Raw genomic sequence first — 18,055 nt, 5'->3', positions numbered from 1 at the left:
TTGTCTGTTTGTCTGTCTGTCTGTCGGTCCGTGGAGATTAGATACGGAAATAAAATATGGTTTAATTTCACCGACCGAATAAAAGATACCAGCAAGAGTCTTTATAGTACGTTGAGTATTATGGAAATATTGTATTGGATCCAAAATCTAATATATTTCCTTTAGTTCGTTTTATTTAACTTCTCATGTGCATTTATAAAGACAGCTTTATGCACATAAATATTTCAGTGCTACTTATCATACCTGGCAACATTGTGTAAATGCAGCTGTCAACTAGAGATTGACACGCCCAAGGACACATTCATCGTCAATCGTTTTTTAACAAATCGATACTATAAAGAACCGAAAAAATAAAATAATCTTTTGTGTGCACAATTTTTTTGTTAAAAAATAAGGAACACTGTTTATTCTTACTGATAAGTAGACCATTCAGAGAGTTCATGGCTACGGTTGATAGAGAGTTGTCTGTCGTGGTAATCGATTATGATATAATTAGATGCACTAGATGACAACTTGAAAACAAAATCGATACTAAGTCCGTCCCTAAACTTCAAAGTTGAAAGTTGAAACGTCAATTTTTAATTTTCCAAAAAACATAAACATTTCGTAATAACCTCAACTTTGCAAAAGAAAAATAAAATAATCCATGAATTTACTCGTGTAAAATGTCGCTAGAGCTTGAAGATGAAGTCTTTTCAGACCTTAAGGTATATAAAGTAACTGAAACATTATTAGTGAACAAAAACGGGATCTAATACTTGCCCCAATATGTTTCAGCCGCCGCCTATTTTCGAAGATTTAAGCGAAAGAGTGAAAAATTATTTGCTGAAGCCTGAACGACTGTCCATCCATAAGTGGGAGAGGTCACAGACACACTGGCATAGAACTACTGATATCGATTCTTTGTTTAAAATCGACGATGATGATTTAGGACTTGATACCACTTTAGAAGTAAGTATAGCTCGCTGTTATCCTTTTTAAGAAGTCAGATTGGTCAAACGATCACACCATTTATCCAGGCCTTTTTTTATACCAACTATTACTTACCTACTTGTATATTTTTTGTATAATTTTCAATTTAATTTTATCTCAGCCAACAATAGCCTGGAAAAGATTGCCTACAGCGATAAGGCCCCCTATGTTTGCTACCTATTATCGCCTTATTTTTCTTTTATTTTCTCCAGTATTATTTCATTTAAAGTATTAGGTATACCACATTGTATGTTATAACAGGTTGTCCGAGACCCTCTCACAGGTGAAATAGTAGGCCTAGAAGAGGTAAGTATACCAGTCGATGATGATGAAGACAGTCTCTCAATGTCTCGAGCACCGCTGCCTCCCAGCCAGGCCACCCGGGGGAGCACCATGCAGAATCCCTTCTTACCGGGTGGCTTTGAAGAGGAGTTGCAGCAAATGCTGGATGTTGCAGCTAAAACTGGGGAGATTTTGATAGATTTGGAGCATGATGAACCTGGGAAGTTTCTTGGGGAAGGTATATGGCTACATTATTATTTATTTTGATGTTTAAAAACCAAGCTATATTATTTATAGTTCCAGTAAAAAAACCATTTAACTTTGTGTCTATATAAGCTATGAAAATCAAAATTCTGAATTTTTATTTTCTTCCTAATATAATTATTTTTTTGTATTTCCAACAACAAATTCCTAAAAGGCCGGCAACGCATCGGCAGTTCCTCTGGTGCTGCAAATGTTCATGGGTGGCGGTAATCACTTAACATCAGGTGACCCGCCTGCTCGCTTGCTCGCTATCTCTATTGAAAAAAAAAATTACACCAAAAAACAGCTAAAAGTGAAAGTTTTTACATAACTTTATATTTTACAACACATACTTGGTACTTAAACCAGAAAATTGGATTTCATCATCATTATCAACCAATAGACTTACTTAGGTCTCTTATAGGGACTTCCACACGTCACAGTCTTGTGCCGCCTGAAATTGAATGGTAATAAAATAATGTAAATTGTTGCAGAAATTCTAACAACTGCGCCGGGTGCAAAGGAAAGTGTTGTTTTTGCTAATGATGGAATGACATTGCTCAGTGAAGCAAACAAAGATGCGCCTCAAGAACAGAGTGAAGAGGTTGAACAAATTGATATAAACTTGGAAGAAGTGGTGGAAAGCCATACACATTTAGCAGGTAAATTATGGTAAACTAGATGATGGCAGCAACATTATGCACACGGATTTGAGTTTTTAAATATACTATGGGGACTCTGATTAGCTGGCATAAAAATAAAAATCTATATATATAAAAGGAAAAGGTGACTGACTGACTGACTGACTGACTGAATGACTGACTGACTGACTGATCTATCAACGCACAGCTCAAACTACTGGACGGATCGGGCTGAAATTTGGCATGCAGATAGCTATTATGACGTAGGCATCCGCTAAGAAAGGATTTTTGAAAATTCAACTCCTAAGGGGGTGAAATAGGGTTTTGAAATTTTGTAGTCCACGCGGACGAAGTCGCGAGCATAAGCTAGTCTTAATATATAAGAGGAAAAGGTGACTGTCTGACTCACTGACTGACTGATCTATCAACGCACAGCTCAAACTACTGGACGGATCGGGCTGAAATTTGGCATGCAGATAGCTATTATAACGTAGACATCCGCTAAGAAAGGGTTTTTGAAAATTCAACCCCTGCGTGGGTTAAATGGGGGTTTGAATTTCATGTAGTCCACGCGGACGAAGTCGCGGGCATAAGCTAGTCTATTATTAAAAATACATTCTTAGATTAGTCCACTCTATTATATTAAATAAAAACTAAATCCAGGCTGATGAAATCATACAATGTGGCTAATTCTGTTGTACACAATCTCTAAACTAAACTAAAATAGCACGTCTAAATCTATTGCTATCCCTTTCATAATGTTGCTTGCGGAAAGGGATAGCACTAAATTTAGACCTGTTAATTTAGTTTAGAGATTTTGTACAAGAGAGTTCGGCCCCAGTAATCGTATAATTTTAAAATTACGCAGCATTTTTAAAAAGTTTTGATTTGAAACAACACTATAATGTATTCAGGTCTTTGGCAAGATGACAACGAACAAGAAGAAACAAAAAAGCCCAAACCAAAGAAAGTTCACATTGAAATAGAAAAAGATCCAGCCGAAGATAACTTCTTGGAAAGCACAGTCATACACCCACCAGTGGAACTTCCCGAAATACCAGTTCTAAATATTACTAACTCTGCGGCCAAAATGGGTGTCACTTCTACGGAGTGGGCGGAAATGATAGATGTTTCTCGACCTGTGCCGGAATTCAGAGAGAAAATAAAAGATATGGCGCATACGTATCCTTTCGAATTGGATATTTTCCAGAAACAGGTACATTTTCTTCTTCTTCTTCTTCTTCGCTCTGGGCTGATTTCCGCACTTAAAGGTTTAAAATGGTAGTACTGTACATGAATTAATTAATTTCACAGGCTATATTGAAGTTAGAGGAAGGTCATCACGTTTTTGTGGCGGCGCACACTTCGGCGGGCAAGACTGTGGTGGCGGAATATGCTATTGGAATGTCCAGAAGAAATTGCACCAGGTATAAGAAAACTATCATAGTTATCGTTGTTAGGTCCCGTACTCGAAGAGTGCCTATGGGACCTTAATAGACCGGACCCTAATTACTGTTCGTTCGTCTGTCTGTCTGTCTCATGAACCGTAATAGGTAATAAGTTATTTCCTATTACGTTTTATATTATTTTTAGTATTTGTTATTACTATATATATAATAACATATCATAAAAAAATAAAAATGGCCGCCGAAAAGTGTACCACCGAATTTCAAAATGGCTGCAAACAATGTACGACAGAATTAGCAATTTTTACATATTGTATATAATATAGACAGACACACTTCCGCATTTATAATATAGCTACTAGATGATGCACGCGACTACGTCCGCGTGGATTTAGGTTTCTTAAAAATCCTGTGGGAACTCTTTGATTAGCCTATGTCCTTCCCAGGGATACAAGCTATCTCTGTACTAAATTTTGTTAAATTCGATTGATCGTATTGGCCGTGAAGAGCTAATAGACAGAAGGACAGACACACTTTCGCATTTATAATATTAGTATGGGATATGGATTTGTGTGATGTTACTAATTTGCTGTGGCTAAAATTTGTTTATTTAAGGGCAATCTACACGTCACCAATAAAGGCTTTGTCAAACCAGAAGTACAACGACTTCAATAAAACCTTTGGCGAGGTTGGCCTGCTGACTGGCGATCTTCAAATAAACGCCACTGCCTCTTGCCTTGTCATGACTACGGAGATTCTACGCTCTATGTTGTACTGTGGCTCTGACGTAACCAGGGATCTGGAGTTTGTTATATTCGATGAAGTTCATTATATTAATAATGCTGAGGTAAGGAAAGTTTGATTTTTTTAATTGATAAATATCTTCAGCTATGGAATTTAGACGTTTGGGCGTTGTTTTTGTATAGGAATTCTGCCATCCCTCACGATATCCAAAAATTGAAAATTTGGCCAATTAACAACGGCAACGAAATATCAAAAAAGATACCTGGCATCGACATATTTCATGACTCAGCTACTGCATTCAAAAAAAAGGTCTTATCATTTTACGGTGGGTTCATCTCCTAAGTAACTTAGTTATTTGTTTAGTTAAGTAGTTAGTTAAGTTCTTTTTATTTGTCAAGATATTTTACTAATGCTGTGTACACTTTTTATAGATACATTTTTCAGCCTGTGTTTGTTTATAAGTGTCGTAGTTTGTGTTAAATTAATGTATTGTATGTGTCTCCTAATAAATAAAATAAAATAAAATTGGTAAACAAGTGTTTTACTTTATGTTATTTTAGCGCGGTTACGTATGGGAGGAAGTATTAATCTTGTTACCGGCCCACGTCAGCATAGTGATGTTAAGTGCAACTGTACCCAATACGCTGCAGTTTGCAGACTGGGTAGGACGCACTAAGAAACGAAAAGTGTACGTGGTGTCTACGCCTAAACGACCTGTGCCGCTCTGCCATTATCTATACACAGGTAGGTAAAATACCTGCTTGAGGCTACCGCTGCCTGATGCTTATAGAAAAACGTTCTAAAAAATTGTCCGTACTTTGACTCACACAACTTTTTATGAAGAACGAGTAGGTGAAGCTGAATGAAGGAACGACAGAACCAATCTTCTGGTGTTTACAAAACTACACCCACGCTATTATTTGGTTACTGCTTCTCTACTTTTCAAGACTGGCACCTGATGTTACGAGGTGTAACAATCCATACTAGGTATAATTATAAATGCGAAAGTGTGTCTGTCTATCTCTCTGTCTGTTAGCCTTTCATGGCCCATCCGTTCATCTGATTTTGACGAAATTTGGTACAGATATAGCTTGCATCCCGGGGAATTTTATTCAATTTATCCTGGAAAATCAAAGAGTTCCCACGGGATTTTTAAAAACATAAATCCACGCGGACGTAGTCGCGGGCATCATCTAGTTCTAAATAAAATTTAGTTGCGATCAGAATCAGTACTATTATCGAATTGTAATATTTTTAGGTTCCGGTGGCAAGTCCAAGCACGAAAGATTCCTAGTAGTCGACCAAGAAGGCAACTTCCAATTGCGCGGATACAACGAAGCAGTGGCCGCTAAGAAGGCCAGAGAGAATGAGTACAAGAAAAGTTTCGGACCTAAAGGTACTACTGATTTCATTTAAATTCTATACAGTTTGAATTAATTTTCTTTACGTGACATGTATTTTTTAAGAGGCATTTCCACAGAATACTTTGTAGTATCGTAGAGGTACTGAAATCTCACTCCGCAAAGACGTTTACATAAATAGCGACTCTTGTAACGACGCCATAAAATGCAATTCAGTTCGTCACCACTTCAAAGTAAGCTTTACTTTCTATCGCGTAAACTCTTGTCTTCTCTCTCTCTTCTCTTCTAAGAGGTAAGGCCAAAAGAACTAAGGGAGACTGGCCGGGTATTACATCACACTTACTCTCTAAAGAAAAATTGGTCCCATTCCGTGCAGATTTGATGTAGATCTTTGGAAAAAGACAACTTATTATTTATCTGTGTGATAAATAATATGACTTTCTTGGTTGTTGGTACAGGTGGCAAACAGTTCGGAAACCCGAAGGCAGAGCAAACTATGTGGGTTGCCTTTATTGACCATCTTAGGTCCAGTGACAAGTTGCCTGTGGTAGCCTTTACTTTATCTCGTAATAGGTGAGTTACATTTTTAAATAGCGCGCCTAAACACATGCACACATGCACACACAAGTACACACACACACACACACACACACACAGATATAGACCAGTGTTAAATAATTTTAAATACATATCAAAAATTGCGTAACCGGCAGGAATTAGTAATTTCCTTGAAGTGTAGGTAAAACACTAAAAAATTATAAAAAATATAGCACGACCTCTTTTCTGGCGAGTACTACTTTGCCATATACGCGTAACAAGCAAACGCTTCTGCATAAATGCTCTAATACTTGGGTATAATATGTTGAGGCGATGCATCCGACGCGCCTCGTCTCCAGAAAAGAGTTCTTAATGTTGGCAACCAAAATTACAAAAACCGGCCAGGTGCGATTCGGGCCTCGCTCTTTTAGGGTTCCGTACATAATTATGAACAACACATTTTGGGTGTATGAAATTCACTTGGTTGCAACCTGTATATTATGAGTTACAATACGTCATGCTGTATGTTTGTTTCAAGATGTGACCAAAACGCCGAGAGCTTGCTGTCGGTAGACTTGACAACGGCGAAAGAGAAAAGTCACATACGATCCTTCTTCTCCAAATGTCTACATCGCTTAAAAGAACCGGATAGACGATTGCCTCAAGTAAGTACCCTTAAATGCCGGTCCCGACGCAAAAAAACGCGTTGTGCCTTTGACACGTTAATTTTTTTTTAAATTGTTCCCAACTGTTGACCTCTTTTTAAGGTGGTTAAACTCCTCATTGGGATATGGGATGATTTTTAGCTATGCCTTGTTGTTATATAAAAGCATTACATTTAAAGCTTCAAATAGCTAACTTTTTATTATAGGGCTGAATCTATAAGGACTCAATCCTGTAGAACTATAATTGTCGTATCCTATCCCTAGTCAAAGAATATTTAACAGTACAATCGAGCCCTAGTGCAAGTTGTATGCTTATACGGAGGGACTCGAAAGGGTAATATATAAGTTTTCTTTTGGGGTACACTATACTGGGATAACATAATGTCCGATTTATTATTACAGTACGCGGCCGAAAGTGATGTACATCAGCCTTTAGAACGTTTCAGCTTTGTAGAGCGTTGTCTCTGTCACTCATTCCTATATGACGTTTTGTCGGTCTCAACGACGGGGACAACGCTCTACAAATCTGCTATCTCCTTCTAAAGGTTGATGACACATTACTTTCGGCCGCTTACTGTAAAATTTATTTGATCCTTGTTTCAAACTAGCGTTAAGAGTTTGTGTAAGAAAATAATTGGCAATAACTTTGGCAGGTGATTCGTCTGCAACGTGTATTGGAGAATGGCATCGGCGTACACCACAGCGGCATTCTGCCCCTGCTTAAAGAAATTGTTGAAATGCTGTTCCAAACTGGCCATGTAAGTTTATGTTAAATCCCTATTTGTAATTTTCTTAAAAACAGCTTATCCTTCATTCTACAGTTTCCAGAGGACGGCGATTTGCGTATTTTTAATGTAATTGAATACTTTGTGAACAATTAAAAAAACCTCAATTCACCTCCCCGTTGTTTGTTATGGAGTTTCTGTGTACTAGTTAATCTGATTTAAAAATGAGAAATCAACTTCAATTTGTTATTTATATCATGCACTGCTCGTAGTCAAAAGTCCGTTTTCTAAATCTGCCATAAATACACTGATCGCCGTCGTAATCGGATCAAATTGGACAGTTATGGAGTAACACGGCCAAAAAACGCATTGAATTGAATTGAAGACCTTGCGATTTCCTCGAAAAGTTTCGTAGATCAAAAATTTTCTTCCAAAGGCTCTTATATACGAGCTTTGGTTCACATATTTTGATCATCGCAAACGTTTTGTCTAATTCTGTTGTATATAATCTGAAAATCAAACTAAAATAACAGGCAAGTGCGTTAAAAAAGTCGAAGTCCCTTGCTATCCCTTTCATAATGCTCCCTGCGGAAAAAGAGAACACTGGTTTAGTTTAGAAATAGAAATATACAACAAAATTATAATTATATTTTTTATAATTTTTTAGTGTTTTACCTACACTTCAAGGAAATTACTAAATAATTTTAAATACATATCAAAAATTGCGTAACCGGCAGGAATCGAACCTGCATCTTCTGGGTTTGCGCCCGACGCCTTGACCACTCGGCCACGGTCGCTTCAGTACTGAGTTAACATACATATCACCAATTTCGTCACTGGCAGTAAGCGAGACCGTGGCCGAGTGGTCAAGGCATCGGGCGCGAACCCAGAAGATGCAGGTTCGATTCCTGCCGGTTACGCAATTTTTGATATGTATTTAAAATTATTTAGAATTATTAGTCTCATTAGCTATCTTGATAAACCAGGTGAAACTCCTATTCGCGACGGAAACTTTCGCAATGGGGGTGAACATGCCGGCGCGTACCGTGGTATTCGATGATATAACGAAATTCGACGGCATACAGTCTCGCAGTTTGGCGCCCGCTGAGTACATACAGATGGCAGGCCGCGCTGGCAGGCGAGGTATCAAATAATCTAAATATATAAAAGGAAAAGGTGACTGACTGACTGACTGACTGATCTATGAACGCACAGCTCAAACTACTGGACGGATCGGGCTTTTTTTTTGCATTCAGCAAGAATTTCAGGAAATTTGGCATTCAGATAGCTATTATGACGTAGACATCCGCTAAGAAAGAATTTTTGAAAATTCAACCTCTAAGGGGGTGAAATAGGGGTTTGAAATTTGTGTAGTCCACGCGGATGAAGTCGCGAGCATAAGCTAGTTTTAAAATAATATAAAAATATTTCAGACCCACTCAAGCCCTTTCAATTGATATGTCACACAGTACAGTTTTTCTTGCAATTTTCTTATTTACCCCGAACAGTAAGCCCTATATTCAAAATTCTTTTATTTACGTTACAAGTCAAGTGTTTGGATCACAGAAATTCATATATGTACCAAATTTCAACTTAATCGGTCTTGGAAGTTCGGAGCAAATTGGCTGTGACAGACTGACAGACAAACAGACAGGCATACGAGTGATCCTATAAGGGATTCGTTTTTTCATTCGGACAAAAATTTACGCCTCTGTAATAAATTATTTCTGCCTGTTATATCCTTAGGTCTTGATGACACGGGTACAGTCATTATCCTGTGCAAAGAGGGAGTTCCAGACCAAATGACGTTAAAGGGCATGATGTTGGGTACACCGCAGAAATTGTCTTCACAGTTCAGGCTCACTTACGCTATGATACTTAGTTTGTTACGGTAAGACCTTTATCATTAAACTTATAAAAGCATTTTTAAAACACTGGTTGATTCATTTAACGATACGAAAGCGCTTTGAAAAAAACATTTTAATAAAAACATTTCTATTCATACCTGTATCCACAAATCCAAATTAAAATTTGAATATTCAAAAACAAATTCTGAACCTCAACTAAGTCGACAGGTAACAGTATTAATAATGTTATATCATTTTCAATGAAGAAAAGTATGGCACTAACGTTCTTTTTTCTGTCTTATTTTTGTGTTCAGTTTTTTATCCACTCCAATTGCTGATAGGCGGCCTCGCTTTTTCCGAATTGGACATAGACAAATCGAATTTCATGAACTGTAACGATAAAAACCAATTGTAAATTAATTTAGCCGCCTGATATCAGTTGAATAATATGGTAATGGATTTCCATCTACAGTTACGCATTCAATACCTTTATCTTTTTTCTATAAGACTATGATCACAAATTGTATACCATTATCGTGGTTTATGTTACTTGGGATGCCAAACTGGCGCTAGTCTATAAAATAATAACAAACTACAGATTGTTTTCAGGGTTGCCACAGTATCAGTAGAAGGAATGATGCAGCGTTCGTTTCGGGAGTTTCACCAAGTATGCCAAGCGGACAACTACCGAAAACAGTTAGAAATTGCTGAAAAAGAGTATTCCGAAAAATGTAATACGCCTTTATCATCACATTTGACACCCCTAGCCACATTCTACGATACTGCGGTGGCTTATATCGAAGTTTTGAATGAAATAATGCCGATTCTACTAAACCAGCCGAAGGTTGTGAAGGAGTTTGTGCCAGGAAAGGTTATTATACTGTCTGCGGGTCCTTATATCAATCAATTGGGCGTTTATTTAAGTGGAAACGGTAATTCTTTTTTAATATCTATTATTTTTTAGATACTAAATCAGGTAGTAAATATTTAATGTAGCTAATAGGCATTTGTTTGTATAGTGTTTGTTTTTTATTTTTTGATTTATTTATGTTCGCTCTGATTTCTCTAAGTTTCGAAATTCATAATTTCAAATGTATTTTGTTATAAGTCCCGCAAATTGCTATTGCGCTGGAACCATGTCTCATTAACATCGAAATGACGTCATTTTGACGTCAGCCGAAATAAAAATGTACCATCCGCTCGAAACTTCAGTCTAGTGCTGACGTCACTAAAATGACGGCCACGCGCATTACCAATTTGCGGGACTTATAACAGGGTAAACGTATGTTGCAATAATATTTGTCCTAATAATCGTAGGTCCTCGACTGACGCCATACAAAGTGCTAGTGCTGAACACGGCGGAAAAAGACACGACACGTTACAACTTCGACGTAGACGACAACTGGTACAGAATGCTGAGCTTCTCGGCGACTTACGACAATATAGGTAGACATTAATTATCTTTCATAGCCAAGATAATATTGTTTTTAGTTTTTTAGTAGTACTACCACTTTTACATATAAGTTACGCGTGGATTTAGGTTTTTAAAAATCCTGTAGGATTCTGATTTCCCATGATAATAAGTAGCCTATGTCACTCTCCAAATCTTTAACTATACCCATGCAAAAAATCACGTCGATCCTTCGCTCCGTTGCGACGTGATTAAAGGACCAACAAACACATTTTCACATTTATTTATAATATGGGTACTGATGCCGACATACCTGCACAGAAAACTTATTTTTGAATGGCACGAAAATATCTCAGCCAACCAATTACAAACGAATCTCTACTTACGGATTGAATTTCTAATGTTTTTTTGAAAACAGTTTCTCTACGGAACAGACTACTAACAGTTTCTCATAGCACGGAACAGACTACTAACAGTTTCTCATAGTACGGAAAACTTAGGTTCCTTCGTGATTGATTAGACACTCAAAATAGTTGATGCCAACAGACTTTTCGTCTTTGTCATTTGTATGGGATTACGTAACAGAAAAAGCACTATACAAATCTCTCCGTCGATAGAGTACAGACAATTTTTACTAAATAAATGAACTTCTAGGTACCGAAGAAAGTACAATGGATCACACGATCTTGTGTATCGCGCCGAAGAATGTGGTGGCGGTAACTAAGATGAATCTTAAGATAGACCACAGCATCATCATACAAGACTGGGAGAAGAGACAAATGCCAAGGTAATATAGATAATCGGGATTCCTTATATAGCAATACTTATTAAATATCCTTAAAGGTAGGGGTTATTGGTGGGTGTAAACGCAATGCAAATACATTACGTGAAAACAGCGTGCGTACGCTCGGTTTCGTAAATTCTTTGTATGGTGCGTCTAAACTTTAGTCAAAGAATCCACGAAACGGATTAATTGCTTTTCTTAGTTTGAAAGCGTTGTGCGTTGTGAACAGTCGCTTGATATGACGCACAACGCGTCCAAACTAAGAATATAAATGAATTTCCACCATAATATTATTGTGATGTCTTACTTATAATAACTATACTTTGATATTTGTTATATATTTTCTAATATCTTGAGGAGGTCTATATAGTGGCTAATTCCGTTGCATACATCTCTCATCACTAAATTGACAGGTCTAAATCTAGTGGTATCAATTTTTAACGGGAAAATCAATGTATTCTTCCAGGTTTAAAGATGCTCCAGTGGGGTCAACTTGCGCGAGCGCAGTACAGGAGTTGTCGCGAATTTCTCACGCGGTCAGAACTGGTGCAACTACCCTAGACCGGGTCAGCCTCACACAGTCCCTCGCTATATCTACCGGGGAGATTTTACACTCGCTCGATAAAATGAACAAGCTGAAGGTAAGTGATAGCGCAGTACAGGAGTTGTCGTGAATTTCTCTTACTACACCTACACTACACGTACCTATAGAGTCGCGTCTTGGACGCTCCTAAATCCCGCGTTCATGACGCGCAAGTGTGGCGTGGGAGGTGACCGTCGAGCGGCTGCCGTTCCCGCTTCGAAGTCGCATTAATGACTCTGGTTTGGATGACATTTTCGTATACTACATACTCAGGAGTCAGGACTGATATTAATATTTATTATTTTATGTACAATATTGAGTAACGAAGTAGAATTTAGACATTTCTTATTTAAAATTAGCTCTCCACTTGCGTGCGAATCGTATCGCAAAACACCGTGTAAGGCGCGAAACAATAGCTTGGATGATTGTTTCGCCGTGTTCAAGGGCTTACGCGCTGCGATTCGCACGCAGTGCAGAGTCAGCATAACGTTTTAAGATTAAAAAAAAAAACATTTTTCAGAATGAACTCGACGCTCAAAAGAAGGCCACCGACATCGCAAACTTCAAAAGCGAATTCGCAATCGTTTACGAGCGAAAACAAGCTGAAAGGAAGCGCGATAAATACAAACGCTTACTTTCATTCGAGAACCTCGCTTTGTATCCCGATTACCAAAGGAGACTACTAGTTTTACGAGAGCTAAACTACATAGATGAACACGACAGCGTTATTTTGAAAGGCAGAGTCGCATGCTGTATGGGAACTAATGAGCTCATAATATCGGAGTTGGTATTTCGGAATGTGTTTACGGATAAGAGTCCGGCGGAAATTGCTGCTCTGTTGAGCTGTTTTGTGTTCCAAGCGAAGACCCGGTCGGAGCAAGTGTTGACGGACAAGCTGGCGGAAGGAGTGAAGGCTATCGAGCACATCGATGAGGAGCTGGCGGCCATCGAAGCTAAGTATTTGGTAAGTTCATTCAAGTTCTTCTCGCGTCAGTCCCTCAATTTTGAGGATTGTGGCTAAAATTCAATATGGCGGCTATGAGGGCGTGTTTAAAAAAATACTACTTGTTTGGATTGACCTTTGTATATACCCCCCCCCCTTCCCTTTCCATTCCATCAGCCTGTATGCGTCCACTGTTGGACATAGGCCTTTCCAAGAGCGCGCCACCAAATATGGTCCTAGGTCTTCCTCATACATCCGCTCCCCGCCACCTTCTTTAGGTCATCGGTCCAGCGACTGACGATCTCCAGCGTGCTGGACCGCACCTTAGTGCTTAAAAATGAAACTATATGTATTGAATTTTATTCAGGTGGGTCAGTTCGAGGGTCAACCAGAAAGGTTGAACTTCGGCCTAGTGAGGGTGGTATATGAGTGGGCTCTAGAGAAACCCTTCGCGGAGATAGTCGACTTGACAGACGTGCAAGAGGGCATCATTGTGAGGTGCATTCAACAGCTACATGAGGTAAGGACTCCAAAGACACTGTTAATTTAAGGCAATGGTCCGACCGCCGACGATGAACGAGAAACGAGTAGAACCAGAAACTATAAACGAGTTCGCGATCAGCGGGAAGCGAGTGTGTAGTTTCGATAGTTTTGTCGCCGGGCTAAAAGCGAGTGTGCAAGTGCGACGAGCGATTACTCGCGCCATTCGCCCGCGGTCGCTCAGTCCTGTGCAGACCTGCGCGCGCGTTACACGTGTTCAAGCGAGCGAGCATCGCTGAACGAGTTTATTGTTGAAAGCTCGTCGCGCAGCGACAAAACTAGTAAAGCGAGTCGTCGCCGGCAGTGTGAACAGTCAGAGAGCAACTTTTAATATATGTATCTCTTTCGTTTACACGGAATGTACATTTATTGTGCGTTTCTTGAAAGAGAAAATCGCCGATAGTTAGTCGTTTTCTTGACGGCGGTCGGACCACTGAGGGAAAACTTGTGTGCAACACGCATAAGTTCTGTTCTGTTTTTTATTCAGAGGTATGGAACCCTAATATCCAAAACTGTATATTCTTGCTTTCTCATTTGCTCTTAGTGAGCGAAATACCAGATAGGATAGAATAGAATAGAATAGATTTTTATTCAAATAAAACTTTAACAAATGCTTTTGAATCGTCAAGATAAATTTACTACTGGTTCGGAATGCCATTAATACAGGGTGCCTGGAGAAGTGACGTTCAAAAGAAAAAATTAATTACCTTATAGTAAGGGGTATCCAAATCACCCCTATGTATGAAAATTGTAAAAAATCATTAAAAAAATTTCCTAAATTACTCAAAACTGCTGAACCTACATAGGGGTAATTTGGATATCCCTAATATAAGGTACTTAAATTTTATTTTTGGGTGTCACTTCTCCGGCCATCCAGGGGCCCTACTACCACCGCTTAAAGTACTGTTTCAATATTGTTTTGACATTTTCATACAACTTTTGTATGAAAATGTCAAAATAATATCTACTTTAAGCGATGGTAGTAGGGCCCCAGCTGTATACAGTGTGGCTAATTCCTTTGTACACAATCTCTAAACTAAACTAAAATATCACGTCTAAATCTATTGCTATCCCTTTCATAATGTTGCTGGCGGAAAAGGAAAGCACTAGATTTAGACCTGTTAATTTAGTTTAGTTAAGAGATTGTGTACAAGAGAATCGGCCCCACTGTTTATCTAAACCCATGCTTTAAATCCTCTATAAAATATTCTGAAACAGTTAGCGTATTGCCAACATTAAAACACCCAATGACGTAAAAACAAAGGAGTGTTATTATGAAATTCAGTACAACATTATAACACCCGTTTGAATGATATAATGGTTATTACGTCATTGGGTGTTTTAATGTTGGCAATAAGCTAACTGTTTCAGAATATTTTATAGAGGATTCATATTATGGGTGTAGATAAAGTCTTGTATGCAACTGTTGATAATTAGGTATTAAAACACTCAAGTGATACTATTATCAGTAACCCACCCACTTTCGTGTTTTAATACCCATCTTTATACAACAGTTGCATAAATAACTATTAAGATGCTTCGCTATACGTCATGGTGTTTATTAATTCCACAGCTGCTAGTAGACGTGAAAGACGCGGCAGTAGCCATCGGCGATCCGAAGCTGCAGGCCAAGATGATGGAAGCGTCCACCGCCATCAAACGGGACATAGTCTTTGCCGCCAGCTTGTATACTACGCAACGGGAGACTGTTATTTCATAATACCCAGGGAAGCTTTTACAGGAGAGCAGGCACTTAACTAAACTAAAAAAAAAATATATGGCTATAACTCTATCCACAGAATAAAGTTAGTACAGTACGCGGCAGAAACTATTGTACATCGACCTGTGAGATAGCGGATTCGTAGAGTGTTGTCTCTGTCGTTGAGACCGACAAAACGTCACATAAGTACGAGTGACAGACACAACGCTCTACAAAGCCGAAACCTCACTCTAAATGTCGATGTACAATATTTTCTGCCGCGTACTGTATAGCGCTCTCTCTGTTACGTAATCTTATACAAATGACTGACACAAAAATCTCAGTGGGTGTTAACCAACCAATCACAAACGAAACTATGTTTTTTGAAAACACTTTTGTGATTGGTTGGTGTCTCAAAATGGTTAACGCCCACTGAGATTTTTGTCTCTGTCATTTGTATGGGATCACGTAACAGAGAGAGCGCTATACTAACTTCTTTACGTGGATAGAGTATAATAATTATTATTCTGTTGTACACAATCTTTAAAATAAAATAACTGATCTAAAATATATTGCTATCCATTTTATAATGTTGTATAAAGCAGGCGTTACTTTGCGGTAATCTAAGGCATGAAATACAAGTGACCGTAAGCATCCGGTTTTTGACAACTAGTCAAATCAGTATCTTTTTATCAAACGTCAAAACACGCGCTAAGTATGTGAGGTGAGCTTCTATGAAATACTGGCATGTAACATCACAATGATTTGACGTGCTTTTTTTAGTTTAATCGATAATCTTAAATGGTTATTACACTTAAAACTAACAAAGGTTTTGGCGAATAATAGCGAATTAAGCCTGTGGTTCCGTGCCTTTCATAGTGCTCCTGCAAAAAGGATAGCGCTAGATTTAGATCTATCAATTTAGTTTATAGTTTAGCTTGAAAATAGGGACTGATTTATTTTAACTATTTTATTCTTTAAAATTTATTGTGGAATGGGGCCAAGAATACTGGCTGCATTTCCGCGTTTTTAAACAATGATGAATTATTATAATAGTGGCATGTATTTTAAGAATTTATATCGCGTATGTTTTGTCTTTGTCGCACACTTATGAAAATCAATGTATTGCTTTCTCACGCACTCAGAAACAGACAGTGATTCCGGACTTTTAGGACTCAATGGACTTGTATAGTAGACGCGGGAAACATTGTTATAGTAACAAGTAACATTGTGATAGTAACGGGTAACATTATTATACCAATGTTAGTCTACTATTTAGTAGTATAAGTCCCGCAAATTTGCTAATGCGCGTGGTCGCCATTCAAGTGATTTCAGCACTAGACTGAACTTTCGAGCTGATGGTATATTTTTATTTCGGCTGATGTCAAAATGACGTCATTTCGATGTTAATGAGACATGGTTCCAGCGCAATAGCAATTTGCGGGACTTATAGAGTGCGACAAGGCTCTTTTGGCACTAGGATGATATTGACAGGGGGGCGCTGTTGGAGAACAAAAGGCTTACACTATTCAAACAAGAACGAATGGGACACTTGACGGCAACGTTAGTTCCGATTTTCGCCACGCGCCAAGATAGCCTTGTCGCACTGTACGTACGAGTTTATCTTCACTTTTTAAAATGAGAAATGTATGCCTATCTGAAGCTTTATCTTTTTAAATTACTGAGTGTCGGAACTTAAACAAAAAGTGATAATTAGTAATGTAACAATAATTTTGCATAATAGGTGTTTGTGGTCATTGTTAAATAAAGTAAGATAATAATTTTGCTTAGTGTGTTTGTGTTTATTGTAAAAGAAATAAAGAAACATTTTATACGTTCATTTCCTTGCCTTATTTTCTATACTACCTATAATACTAAGGCCATTATGAACGTGCGAACTGGTTCATAAATCATTACGATCAAGGGTTGTGAGAATGCCACAGAAGTCACTATCGAGAAAGGGATGCCGCTCGGATGCAGGTTGTAGACGCAGGTAAAAAGTATGGGCGCTTTTTATAACCTGTTATCGACTATCGACAAATCCTTTTGCTGTTACAGACAACAGAGCATCTGGTTCCAGTTTCACAATGCCTGTGTGAGCGAGAGGTCTGATAAAAATGAACTATGACCCGGTTCGCACATTCAAGTATGGGCGCTTTTTATAACCTGTTATCGACTATTGACAAATCCTTTTGCTGTTACACACAACAGAGCATCGGGTTCTAATTCCATAGGACCTGTAAGGCGACCGAGAGGTCTGATAAAAATGGTGACCAGTTCGCACGTTCGTAATGGCCCTACTATAGATATTATTACTTACCTACCCTACCAGCGAAATTTATTGTACTGAATAAATTAAACGCTAAACCTGGCATGGAAATATGCAAGAGTATCAGTATACCTTATTCTACATTAAGCTAGGAATATACTACTCTTGACATTAAGTTAATAAAGGCAGGAGACAGGTAAAACTAAAGGAGGCAGTTCTGAAATGAATCCACAGATGCTTACTCCTGTAAGTATACTTATTTTGATTTTTGAGTAATAATTTATGGGTTTATTCCCTTAAATAATATACATTAGTCAGTACCATAGAGTAGGATGTATATAGGGGTCAGTACGCGGCATAAAATATTTTACATCGACCTTTACTTTAGAAAAAGATAGTAGCG

At 38.2% G+C, this 18,055-nt stretch overlaps 1 protein-coding gene and 1 non-coding gene across 3 annotated transcripts; one reads left to right on the top strand and one right to left on the bottom strand.

Moving 5' to 3' along the window:
* Positions 1–550: 550 nt before the first annotated feature.
* tst (superkiller complex helicase subunit twister) lies at positions 551–17,223 on the top strand. Of its 2 annotated transcripts, XR_011237837.1 has the most exons (22): positions 551–707; positions 778–951; positions 1,234–1,492; positions 1,992–2,159; positions 3,053–3,354; positions 3,453–3,565; positions 4,160–4,391; positions 4,849–5,032; positions 5,547–5,684; positions 6,108–6,222; positions 6,725–6,851; positions 7,505–7,609; positions 8,563–8,719; positions 9,323–9,467; positions 10,033–10,355; positions 10,741–10,869; positions 11,489–11,621; positions 12,085–12,259; positions 12,722–13,165; positions 13,512–13,664; positions 15,258–16,537; positions 16,607–17,223. XR_011237837.1 is itself a non-coding variant. In XM_034978206.2 (21 exons), exons 1-21 carry the CDS (start codon positions 666–668, stop codon positions 15,402–15,404), a joined length of 3,765 nt encoding a protein of 1,254 aa, XP_034834097.1. In that variant the 5' UTR covers positions 551–665; the 3' UTR covers positions 15,405–17,223. The 2 variants fall into 2 exon arrangements, 1 of the variants encoding a protein (XP_034834097.1); XM_034978206.2 differs by having other exon boundaries at positions 15,258–17,223.
* TRNAL-CAA (transfer RNA leucine (anticodon CAA)) lies at positions 8,302–8,373 on the bottom strand. The gene has a single exon. It is a non-coding gene; the product is annotated as a tRNA-Leu (tRNA).
* Positions 17,224–18,055: the final 832 nt, after the last annotated feature.

Source organism: Maniola hyperantus, chromosome 18, assembly GCF_902806685.2.
Source record: "Maniola hyperantus chromosome 18, iAphHyp1.2, whole genome shotgun sequence".
In the NCBI taxonomy this organism is placed as follows: domain Eukaryota; kingdom Metazoa; phylum Arthropoda; class Insecta; order Lepidoptera; family Nymphalidae; genus Maniola; species Maniola hyperantus.
The sequence above is the reverse complement of the archived record's forward strand: the minus strand, read 5'-3'. Positions and strand labels throughout refer to the sequence as shown.